Source organism: Rhamphochromis sp. 'chilingali' (assembly GCF_963969265.1).
Source record: "Rhamphochromis sp. 'chilingali' genome assembly, chromosome: 8".
NCBI lineage: Eukaryota > Metazoa > Chordata > Actinopteri > Cichliformes > Cichlidae > Rhamphochromis > Rhamphochromis sp. 'chilingali'.
Genome location: NC_137935.1, coordinates 16,525,721 through 16,542,610, shown reverse-complemented (window position 1 = coordinate 16,542,610; position 16,890 = coordinate 16,525,721). Strand labels below are relative to the sequence as shown.

Genomic DNA, 16,890 nt, shown 5'->3' with positions numbered 1-16,890 from the left:
TCTGGACCATGTCTACATGCCTAAATGCTATGAGTTGCTGCTACCTGATTCACTGATTAGATATTTGTACTAATGAGTCATTGAATAGATGTACCTCGTGAAGTGAAACTACATAAAAGTGAAGTGTGAATTGTTTGTCAGTTATTACAACACAAACAGAACACTCATTTTATCTTTAGTTAACTGTAATAAACTTGATTGTTTGGCAACCGTGAGAGCTGTCGTGCCTCAGGTGCTGCCCTTCTTTCCAATAAGCAGGAGTTCGAGGAGCGCTACAGGGTGTGCTGTGGATGCTTACTCCTGCTCTGTGGAGAAGATGGTGTGTGGGGTTTTTTTTTTACTTACTCTTGCAGACATGCCTCTGAGGCTGACTGCTGACTTCTAGGTTAACCACACGTCACATCAAACTAAGTGTAATTGACACTTTGTCCCCTTGAGGTCGCTCTCTCCCTCTTTCTCCCTCAGCCTCCTGCCGTTCGTCTCCATCTCCTTGAAAACCTTATCAGCTGAAGTCATCAGGCGCTCCGCTTGGTCCTGAAACGATTACAGGAACAATAGTTATAGTAAAAGATTTTATTGTGAGGACTGATCACTTCCAATCGTATTATTAATTGACCCTTGAAGAACGAGCCTCGGGCCTAAGAGTAGATAGTTTATAAGGCTATCTTTTTAAATATTTTGCCGAATAGTGTTTAAAATAAATAAACATGCAAATAAGTTGTTGTTTATTACTGACTGATAAAAGCATCTACTTTGCGGTTCATGCAGTTGTTATGGTTGATTTTAATGTGCCACATCACACTAAGAAATAATCGATTATGTCTGAATATTTCCACATTTTCTCTTTTTTCTTTCTTCTCCATTTTTCTCCATGTAAAATCCGAACTGCAGCAACGCCTCACGACTTCTCTTTTTTTTCCCACAATGCTGCGCGGTAGGGGCTGTCGTGTGTGCGCTATCTGTGGTGCTGAAGCTGCGCGTGCCTCTGAGGTTGCTACCATACAAATCCACCCGAGCATCCTTCCGCGAGAGCTCCAGCAGCGAGGGATGGTTTGTGGTCGACGCTAGGAGAGATTCAGGATGTTTCTGCCAGCTCTGGTGATGTAATGCGTCTTTTTTCTGTATCTGCTGACGTTCTCCGGGTTATTTCTCGTTTTTTTCTGTAAGTGCTGCACACGGCAGACGCGCCTGAAAGCCCATTTTTCCCTCGGCTCGTCGTGTCTCCGGTGCCGCCGCCTGCCCTGCCTCCTTCGCCGCTCCGTCCTGCATCCTTTATGCACAGCACGCTGCTCCGGTCCTCCCCAACAAAGCACACCTTCGTGTCCGAGCACCATGGCCCGCTCCAGCCGCTTTCACTGAGAGACATGGAAGCCAAACAGCACCAGATAAAGAGCCTGAAAAGCTACCCGGAGACCGGCGGTCGGAGCCTGGCAGCGGCCGCCGGAGGAGACGGAGGAGGGGGGTATCGAGCCGGCTCAGCTGAAATGGAGATGGACTCGAAGATCCAGAAAGCCATCGAGTTCAAGGCGGAGGGCCATCGCTGCTACAAGGAGAAGAAGTTCCGGGAAGCGATAGGCAAGTACCACCGGGCGCTGCTGCAGCTCAAAGGGGTTCATGTCGTGGACGGCACTACGGGCTCCGAGGTCAACCTGCTCAGCCAAGCCGCGGCCAAGCTGACCGAGGAGCAGAGGAGAGCCGTGGAGAGCACCGAGATCGAGTGCTACGACAGCCTGACAGGTGACACGACCACAAACACACTAAAACTCAGAAACACCCAGACCCCTACTATTCTCCAAGTAGTGCTGACACCATTATTGGTTCCGGTTCACCGGGTTCACACAAGCTCCGGGGTGCAGTTGTGTCTCCAGGTGCTGGGATCAGCAGAGGCGGGCGAAACAACACTGGTGCTGAAATGGAGCATGGATGGTGTTTGTTTGTACGTTTTTTAATTGCACATACAAAAGTGGCTGCACGCTGTTTGACCATTGGTGCGTTTATTTATTCCGGTGAGGTCATTTGCCAGCCAGAGAAATTTCACCGTGTGGGCTAAAATAGTTCACCTCTCTGCCAGTTACATGCTCTCAAACAGCCTTTCACGTGGGTTGTTTATTTTTACATGTGTACCTGTAAGAAAAAAGAAAAACATCTGGGCCATAAATACAATCAGGCTTCATGTTTTAGGACATGTTACCATTATTTATGTATGAGGCAAGTTCACCACATGTTGGGGTGATGTAAGGCTGCAAGTTTAATGGCTCCAAGTGTGGAGGGAGTTACAACAGGGTTAACAGAGCTTCACATAACAGCTGCTTTCAATGTTAATCCTCAGTAATTTCATTTATAATATACCAGAAAAGAACAACTGAGAAGAAGCTCATTGTTCATTGTTATAGTCCCCTTATCTCGACACAGACTGTTACATCATTGTTTCTAGTTGTGCAATTATGCACAATCATGAATAAAAGTAGACATCAGAGCTTCGACAATGTGAGAGTTTCACTTCAAGGTTTTAGTGATCAAAATAATTCAGAATAAAATTGAAAGCGATGGAAAAAATTATGAATAATAATGAAGTTCACACATCATTTTAATTATTGTCGTTGTTTTGTTATATTGTTTCGGCAAATTAATTGTACTGAAAAAAACAAGTACACAGAGGTGGTAAGAGTGTAATTATAACTGTCCAAAACAAAAAAAACAAAAACAAGACACACATTTGCACAATTACTTAAAATATTAGTTGTGTATTTACCATAATTTAATCAGAAAGCCCCACTGAGACTGACGTTTTCAAGGGAGACTTGAACAAGGTAGAAGTCATAAACTCAAAACATATTAAAAACTTAACAACTACAACATAAAATACAGGAGCCACAGCATTATTATGTATATAGTATACAATTACCCACAACAAAACATGCTAGTGGCCTCTCAAGAAAATCATCCACATTTCCTATCCTGCATTCCTTATGATGCTTTTAAATTCAATAATAGATACAGTCCTTTGAAAAAAAAAAGGTAAAAAGTTTTCACAAGAAAATTCACAGTTTTTCTGCATTTGATTAACTGATCGTCAGTAAGTGTGAGCATCACTATAAAAGCAGAGGTTTGGGCAGTTTGCTGGTCTGGAGCACTCATTTGTGTGTTAACACAATGCCAAAATCTTCCGACAAGCAGACATCCCAAAAAATTCTCTCCACAGTAAGACCGTGTAATGTTCAGAGAAACTGTAAATGGTGTAAGAGTGATGAAATAGTTTTCTATATGACTTTGCTGCTAAGGGTGGTTCTGAATATGAATACAAGTTACTCAATCACAGGATGTCCTTGGTTTTCCACATGAGCATGTTTAATTTTAGATTCCATTTCCAAGCTTAATGGTGTGAAAATTTTGTTTATCAGATTTCTTAGAATTCCCCAAAGCAAGCATTTAGAGGTGTGCAGCTGGTTCTGGGACAGAGAGAGGTGCAAAGGTTAACTGAAAATAGACTGAAAATACCAGTGCTGTTATCCAACAGTGGTTAGTGATGGCTAGCACATCAAATCACAAAGAAAGCAGCTGTGAGTCAGAGTTTGTGCCTGTAATAAAGTGTAGAGTTGCACTGAATCAAGACTCAAAGCTGAAAAGGTGTGTATGTGTATATGCATTGTATCACCATTGTCGATCTCAAGCAGAAAAGTATCTTTCACAAGATTTTTCATATAAACAAAGTAAAACCAATCTTCACTCTCAGCTACATTGAACTTGTCATCTGTACATATATACAAACATGTGTTTGCATGAACTCTTTGATGTAACAGTACTATAAACCATCAAAACCTTGTTGGTGAGTTTTTCAGAAGACAAAAACTTTATAGTTTACATATACAGACTGAAATGGGTGAAGTTGCAGTCTGAGGTTGCACTGTCTGTCTTACAGAGGGAGCATGTGTGTAAATGACAGTATCATCAGCATAAAGATGTAGTTTTGCAGTATTGTCTCTACCAAAGTCATTTATAAAAAGTAGAATAAAACTAATAAAATAAAAAACAAAATTTATCCCAAAACCCTGTGGGATCCCTTTGTTAGCTAAAAAAATCTGATTTACGATCATCTGCATAGACATAGTTTGACTTACAAGGTGGATTATAATTCGGTTAACATTGTAAGGTCCATAACCAATAATCTTGTTCAGCAGCAATTCATTATCTACTGAATTAAACACATTACACACATAAAAAATAACACATTGCTTTGTGTTGTATAGCATGTTTATTATTGGTACTTCATGTTTAAATATTATGGCTATTGTCAGTACATGGACACTGTGACAAACTTACTTGTTTGTTCTTTTAGGCGCTTATAGTCATATATAGTGAGACAGACATAGTCACAGTTATATGCTATAAGATTACCAGTGAACCTCAGTGATAACTGTTACTGATTATCTTGGGTACTTGGATGTGAATAAAAGCAAAGCAGTGTGTTACAACAATGGAAACTGAATGAACACATGAATTATCAGCTTATAGCCAGGCTTTTGTTGGAAAAACTGTGACTCTGGTATTCAGTGTGAACAGAAGATTGTGATAAATGGTCACATTTAGAGGGATTTATGATGATAGTGATTAATGTTGCACAAAGGCACTACAGCAGTTATATCAAATCACCTATAACTCACCTTTCACCTGTGATTCTGGACTGCTGTGCTGGTGTGTCTCGCTGCTGTCCCAGGCGCTGCCCGCTACACATGCCATGATGCACTGAAGGTCGCTTGTTCTGCTTGTCGTTCAGGGCCTGTCTGGAGCCTGTAGGAAGGCCACTGTGGCATGAAGGGAAGGATGGGGGAGGGACTGAGAAGAGGGGGAGGGAGAACAAACAAATAAAGGAAGAAACGAAGGAAGGAAGGAAGGAAGGAAGGGCAAAATGAGAATTAAGAGGAAACAGGAGATGTGGTGAGAAAAAGGAAAAAGGTACAAATAGCAGAGAGAACAAAAACGAGGGAAGAGGATGAGGAGGAAGAGTGGTAGCAGGTGACAGGAGGCCATATTTACCATGGCAACCATCACTGGGTCTTTTCCCTGTTGTTGTTGTAATAACACTACTCCCATTCCCGTCACTGCTGTGTGTGTGTGTGTGTGTGTGTGTGTGTGTGTGTGTGTGTGTGTGTGTGTGTGTGTGTGTGTGTGTGTGTGTGTGTGTGTGTGTGCACATGCGCACTCACAGGCTTGTACCACAAAGACATGCCACCACAACCTCGCTGTGCCATCACTGCCTGTAATCACCCCTTGTTCACTCTTTCACGGCCTCCTATAGGATGAATCGATAAACTGAGATCTCAGACACTCATTGCTTACTGTGCATGTTTATTTAAAAGAAAAGAAAAAGAAAAAAAGAGTGCCTATGAAAAAAGGGGAGCATGCCATGGTTTAATCAGTTTAAAGTGCTGACAACAGTGCACACTCTGTAGTAAGCCACTTACTCCAATAAGGTGCATCATGATGTGCGTATGGATCGATTAGGCTATAAAATACATTTACTTTCATTTTCCTGCTGATATCTGCAGTCATGATGATATAACTGAAGATATATGCTCTATATTATGCCACGCCACATTCACCAACCCAGAATTTAACACAAAACCTCAGTAATGCTGGAAAGAAGAAATCTCTAGAATACTTCCTGCCTTTCGTCTGTTACTTGGTTCTGCTTCTGCGTCCTGAAGATGAGCAATAACCTGGGCATTATCTTTTTCCAGCTAAGATTAAATGTTAAGATGTGGATTAATCTCCCTTCGAAAATCTATTTACAGCAGAGAAAGGCTGTATGTGGAAGTGTATCTGTAGTGCAGGTATTTATGGCAAGGAACCTGTTTAATACGTGTGGGCTCGCCGTCTTTTCTTTAAGTCTGGTCCTGTTTGGAAAAATAGTTCCAAACTGAACCATGACTCAGTTTCAAGATACACCTTCAACATCGCCTAGACATCCTCTTAGAATCTATTAAGAGAACTTTTTAGTTCAAGAATTATTTTCTACAATATCTTTATTGATTAGAGTACAACAAAACACAAATTTACAAAGTTTCCTGGTAGAAAGAATGTCAATACATCCATCCATCCGGTTTTTCAGGTTATCTAATTCAGGGTTCTGGGAGAGCCTATTCCAGCTGTCATAGGTCAAAAGGTGGGGTATATTCTGGATAGGTCGACAAGCGTTCACACCTGCAGCCTATTTAGTATCACCAATGCTTAACAGAGTAATAAGACTTATTTAATGTAATCCATCCATTCCCATCTGCTTATCCAATTCAGGATTGCGGGCTGTTAGCTGGACAGGTTGCCAGTCTGTCGCAGGGCATTCGATGGCTTCTCTGCAATAATCCACTTTATATTTCTCACTTTGTAAGTGACCCAACCTCTATTCTTTGTAGAAACAACATAAACAGGTCCGTCTGCGGTTCAGTTTTTATCTTCGCTCTGTGCCCAGGTTTAACGAGGGAGATGATGTTGAAGTTTGCAGGGAAGGAAGAGTGCAGCATCATGACTCAGTGATGTGTAGTAGTAGTATTTGTGTGATATCAATCTTTGGTTACACAGGTTGTTAATGAGACTAATTTGTTATTTGTTTTCTGAAAAACTGAAAATGAGATAAACAAAGCAGCAATACAGATCCAATAGCAGCGGTCAGTAGTAATCTCTGTGTAATTATTCTTATTCCAGCCTCCTTGTTGTTTGTGTAAAAGCCTTCAGAAAATGTGAAAGTCAGTTCTCAGCTTTAAAAAGACAAAAGCACCTAAACATGACTTAAATTATGACTCACTTATTGAGTGAAAAAAAGGCACTTCTACCTGGTTACCCAGAGTTTTGCTGGGCAGACAGTGGTCACCGTGGTTATAAGTGAGGAGCTGTCATTTGATTGGCCGGCTGTCTTTGGTTCTGACGTATGACAGGAGAGCAACAAGCAAGTGGAGCCAGTCACACGTGTGCGAGTGATTGCGTATCAGCATTTGTGTGTGAGTGTATGTACCGGGTGTTCGTGCATGTACACAAGCGTGTGTGGGTTTGTCTCTGCTGCACAGGCCTGAAGAACTGCAGCTGGTAAGGTGTGTGTGTGTGTGTGTGTGTGTGTGTGTGTGTGTGTGTGTGTGTGTGTGTGTGTGTGTGTGTGTGTGTGTGTGTGTGTTCTTGCTGTAGCCGTTGCTGACATTGCTGAATCTTACTGCGCTGAATGCGTTGGTGTATTTGTGTGTGCGTGTGTACATTCATGAATTGATATGTGTGTCTTTTTTAAGTCCTTAGCTTTGATGTGATGAGGGTAAACATTTCCTGTTGCCATGATATTTTTTCCATGAAAGTAAAGGGAATAAATAAATTTGCTCAAGCTCTGAATTAAAGTATATTTCACGGGGAAATGTTATTCCACTGCCTTCATTCGACATCTAAAGATACTTTAAAATGAATATATTCCAAAGGAAACATGATTGTGGTTGATCCTTAATGAAACGTGACATATTCTCATGGATTAAACTACCCAGCTGTTTATAACAGTTAAAATGAACTTCACACCGACCATGAAGCCCGTCACAGTGTTAGAAGTCACTCTCGGCTGCAGTCCCCGCACATCAGCTGATACTTAGTAAGTATTCAGCTAGTAAATCTCACGCAGGATGCACTATTTAATCTTGCTGTTTTAGCATTCCCCAAGTTGCTGTCTATCTGCAAGCCACTTTGCAAACCACCTTCACCCCATTTACGCCTTTCATGCCTTCATATCTGACAAAATCATTTCTGCCGTGCTCTGCGGGGGCCCTGCTGCAACTCTTCCTGCCTTTTTCAAAGTGGTTTTCAAAGTGTGGAAAAACAGAAGTGATGAAAAATAGAAAAACCCATATCACCAAGAGGGATGAAGACGGAGCAGGAAAGATCAGAGCTGCCCGACTCAACTTAAATATTCTCTGGTTTTAAGCACCTCATTTGTGAGGATTCACAAAAATGCAGTAAAAACTGTAACTATTAACTGTAGTTCTGGAATTAAAACACAAAAAAATCAGTATTTTTAAAGGACAACACATTTCTATTTTTAAAATACAAAATTTATACCATTCAGTAAAAACATAGATTTTTTCTGTATTTTTACCGGATGATAAAAAAAACCCAGTTATTATAAATTTAGATAAAATGTTGTGTATTTGTAGAGATTTTTTTATTTTAAAAGGTATAAAACTTATTTACATGTGTAAAAAGATTATCCCATAATAATTATCTAATAATGATCTAGGACCTAACATATTATCTAATAATATGGCCAAATCTGCTGTAATACAATTAATCAGGCTTAAAATGGCAGGAAAAAAACGTCTTTTTATTTTAGTGTTTGTTCCTACCTGGTGTAAAGATATAAGTAGACAAAACAAGGGGAAAGGGGGGGATGATGAATGTGCTTTAGAGAAATATCGGCACCAAGAGTAAGATCACCTGATTCTGAATCAGAATCAGAATCAGAATCAGAATACTTTATTGATCCCTGGGGGAAATTATTCTGATGACAAATGTCCTATTTGCTGGCCTTGTTAAGGAGACCCAAAGTCTGTGTATCCCTGTAGGGCCGTATCTAAATTGGTTACACTACTTCCTCCACCAACGTCTGTGTCTGTCACAGTTTACAGTGGTGCAGCATGCTGACCAGAGGCAGACTGCCTGCCAGCCCGCCTCAGCCATCCATCCATCCATCCATCCATCCATCCATCCATCCATCCATCCATCCATCCATCCATCCATCCATCCATCCATCCATCCATCCATCCATCTATCCACCCACCACAAACACTGTGAGGCACATACAGAAATAACAGATGTGACTGCAGTTTGTTTGCTCTTTTTTCTTTTTTTCCTGATATCGATCACGTAGGGGCACTTCTGACAGCAGGAACAGCAGTTTTCTAAAAGCGGCTGCAGTTTAGAAGCTCTAGTCATTTTTAAATCAGTCCAAATGTCCACATGTAAGTGCACAGAGAACAAAACAGGGAGCGTTATGGTCTGATCCTGTTGTGAGAGAGCTCGGCCTGACTTTTCATTAACTCCTGCTCGCTCTCAGATCTCTGCCTGAAATCTCCCTTTGTTCCTCCTGACTGGCTCGATCTGAGAGTGAGTCATAAGTCACAGCCTTGGGAGGAACGCAGCAGGAGGGGACAAGTGAAATTGTTTGTTTCATAACACCGGCCACCTTTTTATTCAACTGCTGCGGCTCACAGCCACTTCGCTTGCTGTGTTGAAGATCCAGAAATTTCCACCCACTCGTCACATTAAAAAAATGTTAAAGGAAGGAAAACAAACTGTTTTTCAACAGAACAGGCAAGAAATTAGTATTATTATTATTATTATTATCATTATTATTATTGTTGTTGTTGTTGTTGTTGTACTGGAAACTTTATTCCTCAGAAGATATTTGCTGATAGGACAGCAAGCACACTAAGTGTTTTTGTGAAGGCCTGCTCTGCTGGCCAGCCAAACCAAATAAACGTGGTTAAGTTATAATTTCCTTTATAGAAGGAAATAACTCATATTTAATATAACTTTAAGAGGATATAAGCGCAAAGTTAGTGTTGGGGGTGGCTGTGGCTAAGGTCGCCAGCTAATTGGAAAGTTGGTGGTTCAATATCTGCCTGCTCCAAGTCTGCATGCCAAAGTATCCTTGGACAAGACACTAAACCTCAATTTGCTCCTGATGCTTTCTTTGGAGTGTGAATGCAGATAGAAAGCACTTAGACATAGATAATTGCTTTTATGAGTGAGGTTTGTAGTACAGAGCACTTTGAGTGCTCACCCGGAGTATAAAAGTGCTACAAACTGGTCTATCTACCAGCTAACACTGTAGAGCTGATTCATTTCAGTAAAAAGAAATAATAATACTTTGTAAACTACTTGATTTGCAAGCGAAATTAAAAAATATACAGAATCGCTCAGTCCAAGCAGAGCCGGTATTAAGAAAGCAGCCACAGACAGCATAAATAATCACAGGAGAAAGAAAATACATACGGAGCCACAAGAAGAGCAGCACAACACACATGAAATGACACAGAAGGAGGGAGGACCAATAATCTGTTCACAGATTTTTTTCTGACGATAACTAAATAAAAGTAATGCACGAGCAGAAAAACTATGATTAACCGTATTGAAACTCATCCAATCAGAAGTAAGCTCCTTGTGCAGTAAGGTTAGACACACACATTTGATTTGTCCCTGAAAAACAGGCGGGAAGGGAGGGTTCAGCTAACTCCCACACTCCCCATTCCTTGTGAAAATGTGACAAAATGTCAACGCTTGGGAAGAGAAGAGCAAACATAATGACACATTTCTCATTTGATGCCAAGCAAAGTAACTTGAGTCCAGCGTCATTTTGATTGCGTTATTTATCATTTAGCAATGAAGGAGATTTGTTACTAAAAACAAACCTGAACTCCCTCCTGGATACCAACTTCTTTGGCTTGTAAAACACGTTAATTTCGGTTTCAGTGTAAATGTTGCCGAGCATTTTACAGAGAATTAAAAGACACGAATCAACATACCTGCAAAGACCTGGATGGGGTGTGTCTGTCTGTGAGGATTTAAATCCTCCTGAGGATCTAAACAACGTTCTTGTGAAGTGGAAAACTAATCTGAGTTCATTAAAACTGAGATTTAATCTGCGCAGTAATTGATTGTTTTTTCTTTACTACTTGGTTGCATCAACACTTCAAGCACTTTATAAGCCCTCCTGGTGGTGAGAGTAGTTTGGCAAAGACTTGCTCTCCATCATTACTTTTGCACACACTGGTGCACATCAGAGTTCAGGTTTCGTCTGTTATTCTCTACAGGCACCTTCACATCAACAAGCACAGGATTTACAGATTGAAATTGCTGCAGCAGTTGAAACTAAAATGGTGAATTTCCAGAGGAAAGGGTGGAGACTGTGCACACATTCAGCACTAGCATTTATCATTTAGGGGAGGACTCCAGCGGTTCAGTCATGCCTCGAGTGTGAGGATGAAATACCACCGTGCTGTGTTCATGTCACAGTTCGCAAGATATAACGTTTAACTGCGGATTGACAGGGAAAAGTCCCACTGGCAGTAATCCAAGTCTTGCTCGGTTGCTTCTTAGGTCCTTGCTGGTGTTGCTGACTTCCTCTCTATCACTGTGGTTGCTCTGCTTTTCAGCTGTGACTAACCAGCTGTTTAATGTCTAGCGCGTGGCTACCTGTGGACCACCACTGGACTGTAAAGTACTTTACTTTAATGTGATGCAGTTGACCATAAGCTGGTAAGTGCACTGTTTGGATGCTTTTGGTATCACTATAACAGCCATACAGTCACTTGTTGCTTACCTTGTTCATCTCTCTATGATCACCGTGCAGTCGTCTTCTGACAGCAGGAAAACACACCGTGTCACAAAAGTCAAATCATCTCAAACTGGCTTCTTCATCATGACAGTGAGTCACCAGATCTCAATCCAATAGAGCAACTTTGGGATGTGTCACATAAATATTGACCAAAAATCTCAGGAATGTTTCCAGCACCTTGTTGAATCTGTGCCATGAAGAATTGAGACATTTCTGAAAGATAAGTGAGGTCCAGCCTGGTAGCAGCAACAACTACAGTGTTAAAATAGTGAAGGCGTTAGATATTATTCAGAAAACAGGCAAAAACATGAGCATTCATTGAGAGTCCAGCTGGCCTTTCAGCCTTTCAGCCGCCTGCTTTATTTTCTCCCATTTGAGTAGGTAGATGTTTTTTATTAGCTAATTTTTCTGCCTGCCTATTTATGATGAACCAATAGAAACCAAAAAAAGTAAAACATCAAGCCGAAGTATTCGCAAACACTCGAAGGGGAAAAGTGCGGTTACTACGTTACACAGTTACACTGTTGTTTTTTGTTACAATGTGCTTGATAAAGACAAATGTATTAGCATGTGTCCTGCCTCGGGGACATCCGACTGTGGCCATAAATGAACTTTTGAACCATGACATGCAATTACAGACCTCATATTAAATTTAACGAGCCTTTAATGAGCCTGCTGGTGACATCAACATCTGTTACCACTGGACCAAAAATAAAAATCGTTGCCTGTGTTTCGCTGCAGTCATAAGACAGATTGTTCTTTCTCCACTTCCTCAACACATCTCAGCCTCTGAGCCCAGTCATGCTTCAGATGGGGGCTGTTTGGGGCCGCACTCGCATAACGTCAGCGATGTGTAACACCACAGACGGAGTGATTTTTACCAGTCCACTCTAACACGCTGCCAGAGAAGAACCAGTGCCTGCTTACAAAAGCGGAATAGAAGAGAAAACTCCTCCCTTTCATCTACTGCCAGCTCCGTCACCAGGGGACTTGATGGAGTGCATGAGATGAAGCCAGGAGGAAACGAGAGGATAGAGGGGTTAATACGAGGCTGGGAATGGAAGAAGACTTGCTCGGAGCTTTGGACAGGAGAAATGTGATATTCAGACAGTGCACTTGTACTATATAGAGGGGGATGATGATGAGGAGTAAGAGGAGAAATGGGAGGGATGGGGTGAGGTTTTTTTGTTTGTTTTTTTCCTCCCTCTGTGTGGTTACGTCTGCCATTAAAGGGACGGCCACAGCAGAAATGTGAGAACGTGCCAGAGCTGCAGATGGCGTGGCATTGCTGTTGGGTGTATGGCTGTCACTCCCTCTACTGTACCTCTCACACTGTACCGTCTCCTCTGAATTACCTCCTACCTTATAGATAGGGCATTTAGAGGAAGGGGGAAGGGGTGAATCAGCAGACGGTGATGGACAGGCTCAAATGGAGGGAGGTGTAAAACAAAAGGAGTGCAAGAGGCTGGACGGAGCTCTTAAATGTGATGGGATTATCAGAGAGTGGAGGCAGGGCACGGCTGTAAAGGAGGAGGGGAGGCAGGAAAGGTTTGACCTCCAAGCAGTAGAGGGAGAGTTTACAGAACTGCATTTTATTATGTTTTTCTTTCAATTCTTACTGAGAAATCCATTTCAGACCAAAACTGATTTATGCCACAGCTCTGACAGGCCCAGATGACTCGTGTCAAAGGAGCAAATAAGATTGTCAGGAATAAAAGGAGGAGGCAGCAGGCGGAGAGGCGGAGAGGGGAGGAAAGAGGAGACGAAGTTTTTCTTTTGATGCTTTTTGTCATGATTGCTTTTGGATTGAAGTCTTTTTGCTGTTAGAAGTATAGTTGGCACGGCTGCGTTCTTAAATCCATATAGATTAAAATCAGAATAGAAAACAACGCAAATGTAGTGGCTCTAAACTCTCTGTGTGATGAATCAATCGCAGCCGCGCTGTTCTGGCTCAAACCTGCCATTTATGATGATAATAACCGAATTATACCGAGTATGTCGCAGCCAGCCTTGTGCTAATACACTCCCAGAATTGCTGCTATCAGAGAACGGCATAATTCAGTTAACTGTAACTTTAGCAGCTCGTTTAGCAGACGCTTCTTACGAAGCTACAAATGGCAGATGGAATGATGCAAGACACAGATATGGGTTTAAAATTAAAAATAGGCGAGCCTTTAGTGGCCAAGAAACCAAAGAAGGCACCGGTGGAGATAGTTAGACCTAAGCAAAACTAAAAAAAATTTAAAAACTACAAATGGCAGGAAAGCAGCTAACTCTGAACATGATAACAGAGGCGGGAGAAATTAGACCCACAACAGGAGTACTCCCATCTGCTCCCTTATTTCTCCATCGGTCACCATATTTGATTTGGCACAGATTTGACACCTAATGCAACCATCTTATTCAGAGAAAAGAAAAAGTCTGTTAAATGCTACTTTTTATCATTGTTTTTGTGACTTTAGCACATTAGCACACTACAGGATGGTTGTTACAATTACCAGCTGTTGCAGTTTATCACTGTGAACTTTATTTCTTTTGGCAATTCTTTTTTTAAGTAACACAGCAACAATTTGGACATCATGCTGGGGTAATGGAAATGATGCATGTTTATTTCTTTTTTTTAAATCTATTTTTAAATCTCACAAATGAATGAAAAATAACTAAATGTTTTCTATTTATGAATATTAATGTGGTGCATATGAGCCCTGCGATGTATGTCAGTGCTGTTACATTACAACCTGGGCCATGCTGCACAAAACTCATCCCACACACCTGTAACATCATTCTTATTATCATGAGCGTGGAATAGAAGATAAAAATTATTAAGAATTAAACATGTAACTTTTAAAAGTGGTAATAAAGGAAGTGCAAATGTGTATAATTTGGAGGCATTTTGCATCGTATAGCAAATAAACAACAATTTATATTCGATGATTACCACCAAAACCTGTGTGGACTTCATCACCAGGTCCAGCTTCATATCATCAATGTCAACTCATACATTTATCAGAAAATAATACTTTGTTATGCCAAAAGCTGGGTTTACCTGTGTTTGACCTGTGAGTTAACAGTACCCACAACAAATATCACAGGGTCCAAAACACAGTAAATGCAATAAAACCCCAAGAATAGAAGAAGAATAGATTAAACTTTAGTGCTGTTATACAAGTACAATGTAATGGAGGCAGCAGCTCAGGGGTAAAAGCCACCTTTAGCATACTGTGCTCAAAAAACAACAAAAAAAAAAACCCATAAAGCAAACAAAATTACCACATAAGTGCATTATATTTAATTTTGAAATGTAATTTAATTTAATTTTAAGCGATCACAGGATAAAGTTTTTGAGGTGTGTCCAACACGACGGTCCGAGTGGAGAATAACTGCATTATTACACAGATAACACAATTTTTTTTTAAACACACCGACAAAAGTAAAAAAGAAATGAATGAAGAAAACTGGCTAAATATAGTTAGAAGAATAAGCAAAGCTGCGACATGAGTCCACAAGAAACAAAGAGGAAGAAAAACAGAGCACGTTTGCTTCAGATACTTCTGTGTGTACAGTTTAAGTGTAGCGCTCTGTGTAAACTACTAAACAGTGTAGTCCATGGCTTTTGACGTGCACCCCTCTGACATTTCATTGACCTTACGCTCTGCTTTGATGCTGCAGATTCTCTACTGTAACTTAAGGCAGCTGACGGGAAACAGGTAAGGGATGAGACAGGAAGTGAAAACCAAAACAAGACAACAGGGGAAAACTATAAAGAGAGACACGCTGAAACCACAAACAAGCAGCCTCACACGAAACACGACACAGAGGTAGCGAAACACAGAAAGGGAAACACTAGGGAGGCTAGAACGAAACAACATAGCCCAAAATAGAAACCGAAAACTAAATGTAACCCTGACACTATATCAGCGCTATTTGTGCATTCAAAATGAGGTGATTCCACCACATTAAAAAAAAAAGCTAATCTAGTTAGGCTTTATTAACACAGCGGGAGAAAGGATGTGTTTTACCAGCTCTTCTTGTCCATGTGTGTGCGTGTAATGCTGAATGTGCGTATTCTTGACACGAGACCTCCTCCTCCTGACATGAACTGACAGTTGTGTGAAATAATGAATAAACTGAACTTGTCTGTCAAAGCTAGTTGAAAGTCACAAACACAAACCCTTTCCTGAGATAGAGGGTGAGCGTGAGAGGGGGGCAGATTGAGAAATGCAGAATATTCATCCTCTGTAAGCCACCAGTAATGAGAATTTGCTGAAGCTATTTGCGCATATCTAACACCCCGTGCTCCAGTGGACAGTGCAGAGTAAACTCATTCGCTGTTTATATTTATCCGCAGAGCTCCAACGCTGATAATATAAATAAATACTTTTTTTTTAAAGCCATGCTGGTCGCTATCTGAGCCTCCCCTCTCCTTAAACACAGAATGCTTTATAGCGTGCCTTGCCGGGGGATGACATTGAAAACGTGTCCTTGTTAAACCCCATTTGTGACGGGGGTGAAATGCTGAGCCCGGGTGAGCCCTGGTTATGTTGATGCATCTCTGAGGGTGGTCTTTTGATTGTTTTAATTAAAAGAAAAAGAAAGAAATGACTGTTGAAACGTTGAATTTAAAGTTGCTGTATTCTGTAAATGTAACAATAAAACAACAACTCTGCAGTCCCTCTCTGCTGTAAGGAGCGTTAACCTTTAAATGCGTAGCTGTGGTTGCTGGTGGCACACTGGGGAAGAAGCACTCGGCTCTGCAGCAGTCCTCAAACTGTTTGTCTGTAATACTGTTCAAGCAGGTTTCCAGTGTTACTTCATGATCTCATCGCTCCTTAAATACCTAAACACAGTATCTTATTGTCCCAGAAACGTGACGGTGCTGCAGCAGTTTACAGGTTTAGTTCAGAGCGCCGTCTTTCGTTGATATTTGAGGGTTTTGATGCCGACAGTGCTGCAGCTGAGGCTGCTAATGATAAGTAATTTGATTTATTGCCATTCATGAGTCGTTTAAAGCTAAGCCTAAAGTGTGACACTAAAGGACTGAGCTGCCAGACTGTCAGTGAGAAATGACGAGGGGAATCTTCCACCTGCTCTTCAGTTTAGTCATTATTGAACTTATAATGAGTAAAATGATTATCAAACTTGTACTTTAACTATAACATAAACACATAATAGATAAAGAGCATATATATGACTATATAAATTGATTTAATGAAGATATTAAGAATAATATGATAACTTCATATACACATTTGTGCTTTAAAACAAGCGCTAGTTAATGCAAATGTTGTGCTCTTACCAGCATAATGATATTTAATAAGCAGATCAGTATAACTTATGTAAGTGCCCAGTCACTAATGAACTCAGGTTTGAAAAACACATCATACATTGCCCAGCCCATTAAGTCTACATACCAATAAGGAATCAGAAATGCAACACTGAAGATATTCTGTTTGCTTTCATCCTGTAGATTATTAGGAGCTGGAAAGTTAGTGGTGCAAGACGACTGAAACACAAAGAGCACCATTCACATTTCT

The 16,890-nt window shown here is 40.9% G+C and overlaps 1 protein-coding gene across 1 annotated transcript in view; it reads left to right on the top strand.

Annotated features, from left to right (window-relative positions):
- The first annotated feature begins 873 nt into the window (after window positions 1-873).
- Window positions 874-16,890, top strand: part of ttc9b (tetratricopeptide repeat domain 9B) — a 37,978-nt gene continuing 21,961 nt past the window's right edge. Inside the window, exon 1 of the mRNA XM_080890300.1 lies at window positions 874-1,737. Within this exon, the coding sequence (XP_080746426.1) occupies window positions 1,275-1,737 (463 nt within the window). The 5' untranslated portion in view covers window positions 874-1,274. The remainder of the gene's footprint in view (window positions 1,738-16,890) is intronic.